Below are 4,028 nucleotides of genomic sequence, written 5' to 3'. Positions count from 1 at the left end.
CTGTGATCCCAAGCTTCCCGAGCGCTTCCTCGAGCTTCGCCCGATCCGTCCTTGCAGAGCTTGGTCCCTCGTCGGTCTGCTTGCCGCTAGCCGATGTAGCCATCGCCCGCCGGAATCAAGGGGCGCCCTGCCAGAGAGATCCGACGTGCGCCGTGAGCGTCCACCGAAACCCTAGTCGCCGCCGCCTGGAGGTTTTAGGTTTTAGGGAAAGTACCTGTAGTAATTGATATCTACTAGTACTAATTGATTGCATGCATGTCACGATACGTACATGTTGGCCAGCACGCAATTGGGTTAGATATGTGTTAAAAAAAAAAAGGGTTAGATATCGTGTTGAGGACGCTATCGACATATACACGTACAGATCAGTACATGCGTGTGTTTGGAAACCCTATGCAAACCAGCACCTCAACCGTAGGCGAACTATATACTCGCCTCAAATCGAGGGGAAGACTCTTTCTCGCAAAAGAGGAAAAAAGGAAAGATCGACGGAATACTTGGCGGCGGCAATGGCGGTCTCCGACGACGTCCTCCGCGAGATCCTGGTCCGACTGAACGACGCGGCCGACCTCTTCCGCTGCGCCACCACGTGCAAGCGATGGCGCGGCCTTGTCGCCGATCCATCCTTCCTACGTCTCCGGTGGCCGGAGCACGCCCGCCCATCCTTCGCCGGGTTTTTCATCAAGGACCGGGGCCGTTATCAAGGGGCCAAGGTGCTGGTCCCGATGCCGTCGTCGGAGCTGGGCCCTGGGCGCCGTGCCCTCAGCTCCTTCGTGCCGGGTGACTCCGCAGACCTATTACACCATGCGGTGCCGCTGTGCTCAAGTCGCGGTCTCCTCCTCGTGCGCCTCGCCTCCCAGAGTGCCGCGGGCGCCGTCCACTTGGCGGTGTGCAACCTGCTTGCCGGCACATGGGACGTGCTCCTTCCTGTACATGTAGATTGCCAGTCTCGTGCCGGTGAGCGTAGCGGCTACACCATCGTGACTGGCACGGACTATTGTTCCAGCGACGACGAGCAACCACCGGGAAATTCGTCGTTCTTCAAAGTGATAATCATCACCGTCAACTACACGGACAATCTGAAGTTCGATCTTAACATGTTCTCCTCCCAGGAAGCTAGTTGGAGTATGGGCACAGCGTGCTTCAAGGGTACCAGCATACATGCCACCGGGTCATTTTGTCATAGCGATGCAGTTATGCGCCACGGAACCGCGCACTGGTTATTTCGTGATGAGAGAGCGCGGCGTTTCTGTCATCTTAAACTGAAGAACCAGGACGACCATGTCTCCCTCGCGATCATAAGGCTCCCTGTCTCGTTGATGACTGGAGTAGGTTACCCGTGCCTTAGCTTCGCCACTGATGGCACGCTCTCGGTGCTACAGATGAAAGGGACGAGTTCCCAGCTAGAGATATGGAAACTACAAGAGGACCAACAGAGTGCGGGTACTACCTCAGAATGGCTCTTCACACAGAGGATCGAGCTAATGCATCCTAGGAAGGACACTCAAGGAGGAGAAAGATTCTACATACTCGCAGAGAAGTGTGGCAAATTGCTTGTCAAGGACACGCGCGAACGTGTGTACACCGGTGACCTTCAGACTGGGGCAATGGAGGAGGTGGTAGACTGGCCTCGCACGCGCCACACCAGCACTCCGAATGTCATGTCCTTGGAGTTGGATTGGGCGGCTTTCTTTGTTTCTCGTCTTGGTACCATAAGGTATAGCCAGCCAGCCAACCAACCTGATATTCACCTTTCTTCGTTTGTGTTGCAGAACTGATGGCATCATCAGTTAGCTAGGATGATTAAGCGTTTCTTCTATGGTTTGATGACTCAAAGTCAGTGTTGTTTTATTTTACCATGTTCATGTATTTGATGCTTCCTCCCGAAAAAAGTATATCTAATGTCTGGGTTTTCTTTTTGCCTTTGTGTTTTCATTATTAGCAACCCCGACATTCCTGTGTCATCTCCAAGTGGAGAGGGAAGTTCAAGAAAACGAGGGCAATGCGGCGGAAAGGCTCGTGACTGCGGCGAGGTGACAGATGCATGAAACGAGATACTAGCTCCACATAGAGATAATATTAGATTGTCTGTGTTTTCTTATGTAGAAGCTCATTATGGGCATCAGTAAAATAAAAGTTGGTGGTACTATTGCAAACTAGTGTATCACCAAGTTGTAACCGCATTTCTCACAAACATGCCGGTTTTGTAATGGCGTTTCGGCACACCCTTTGTGGGTTTGTCCAAGGTTGTCTCAATAAATATGCTTGCCATAGATGGGGCGCTTTTGCTTATCTATATGCAATGGGAATGTCCGGAGGTAGTGATATAGGAAAATGCGAACGAGACATATAAGTGGCAAAAAGCACAGCTTAGGAATATCAAATATATCCGTCTTAGTATGGCATGATGATTGTCGGCAAGAACAATGGATACATGGAAATTTAGCATAGGACCTTTCTTCACAACGAGTTTGCAGTCGGGTCTTACAACTATATCATTCATTAGAACTCATGTTGTTCATGCACTAAAAGCATCCGTTTCTTTTCTTATCTCCTCACTGTCGAACGAATTGTCGAGATCGGGAAGCTGCTCATACTGAGGACATGTTGGGTAGCTCCTCACCTCATCCTCATCTTTGAGATCAGCCGAATCCGGGGCCGGAGCCAGCCTTGTTGTCAGCAAGAAAATAATATTGAAACTGATGTTTTGGGGATCCCAGGAATTGCAAAATGTTGTTTCAGAAAGAAAGAAAAGGATGTTGCAAAACATGGATTTCCAGTGTATTAAATTTTTTTGAGACAAAATAGTATTTTTTTCTTTAAAAGAAATCAAGTATTTTCTCTGTCAAAGACGCTTTTATATTATGGAACGGAGGAAGCAGTAGATTTCTCAAGTCAACAAGGCAGCAACTCAAGTTACCTAAGCTTTCTTTCTTCCAGGAGAAGAAAGAAAGGCGATCTCGCCTCCTGCCGCCAGGGCGCCTTCCTCTGCCGTCGTCCTCCGGCGGCTCCCCTCCGCTGACGACCTCGGTCGTCGGTGGTGAGGGGGGTCGCCGGATCCACGCGTGTGGATTGTTTTAGGCATTAGTTTGTCAGGGTTTTGGACTGTTCATCATCATGGCTTCGGCGATGGCGATGGCGACGCCAACTAATAAATCTTCAGATCCTTCCCAACAAGGCGACGCTTTTGTCGTGGATTTGGAACCCAGACTGTTTAAGCAAGGATGGTGTGGCGGCGACGACATCCTCGTGGTGGACCTGTGTCCTCAGGCTCCGCCGTTGGGACGGCATTTGCTCCAGCGCCGGCGCGGAGCTTGGGAGGTAGTCCAGGAGCGGATGCAGATTGTGGTCTGCATCGGCGCAGCTGGAAGATGGTGGATCTGGGTTCGTGGTTCGTGGCAGGCAGGCATGGTTTCCTCCTCCAACATCTTAGTTGGGCGGGGGTGCCAGATCTGAAGTTCGATGGCGTGTCCGGGGTGTTGCTCCGGTCTGGTTCATTCAACGGCAATGGCTTCGCCTTTATTGGCGAGCCACCTTGGAGGTCCGCAAAGCTGCATATCAGCGATGGAGCCGTGTCGAGCTCGGGTGTGTCAAGCAGAGGATTCTTCAGTCTTGTTTGTAGTTTTACTTCTTGGCTGGTGTTCCTGTGTGCAAAGGCTAGCGTTCTGCTGTCTTTTCAGTTTTGTCAAGTCGGTATGTACGTGGTTTATACTATGATCCTTATGAGAAAAAACGGAGGAAGCGGTATTTTTTTTCTTGACCTGAGGGGAAAAGAAAACGGAAATACGCGTCCCCGAGTTGAGAAACGAGGTGAGCAGACAGACGGCCCATTCCCCTGGAGCTCCCCGCACCCACACACCCTAACCCTAGCCGCCACACGCCGTCGCCGTCGTTCTCGTCCCCGCCCGCCCCCCCTCCCGCGCCGCGCCCAGCGGCTGCTCCCACGAGATCACCCCCCTCCCGACCCCGACCCCACCGCCGTCCACTGCCGCGAGCTCACCGTCGCCCTCCCCCGAGTCCGCCGTCCC

General features: G+C 52.1%; 2 protein-coding genes across 2 annotated transcripts in view; both read left to right on the top strand.

Annotated features, from left to right (window-relative positions):
- Nucleotides 1-412: 412 nt before the first annotated feature.
- On the top strand, nt 413-2,209 carry LOC123075926 (uncharacterized). The gene is made up of 2 exons (XM_044498425.1): nt 413-1,717; nt 1,943-2,209. The coding sequence occupies exons 1-2, from the start codon at nt 510-512 to the stop codon at nt 2,046-2,048; spliced, it is 1,314 nt and encodes a 437-aa protein (XP_044354360.1). The 5' UTR covers nt 413-509; the 3' UTR covers nt 2,049-2,209.
- A 1,605-nt stretch (nt 2,210-3,814) lies between these two features.
- The window catches only part of LOC123080981 (protein FLX-like 3), a gene marked incomplete in the record, with an annotated part of 5,104 nt that continues 4,890 nt past the window's right edge, over nt 3,815-4,028 (top strand). The window contains 1 exon segment of the mRNA XM_044503940.1: nt 3,815-4,028.

Source organism: Triticum aestivum, chromosome 3D (assembly GCF_018294505.1).
Source record: "Triticum aestivum cultivar Chinese Spring chromosome 3D, IWGSC CS RefSeq v2.1, whole genome shotgun sequence".
Lineage (NCBI taxonomy): Eukaryota > Viridiplantae > Streptophyta > Magnoliopsida > Poales > Poaceae > Triticum > Triticum aestivum.
Note: the sequence above shows the minus strand (reverse complement) of the source record. Positions and strands in the feature narration are given on the sequence as shown.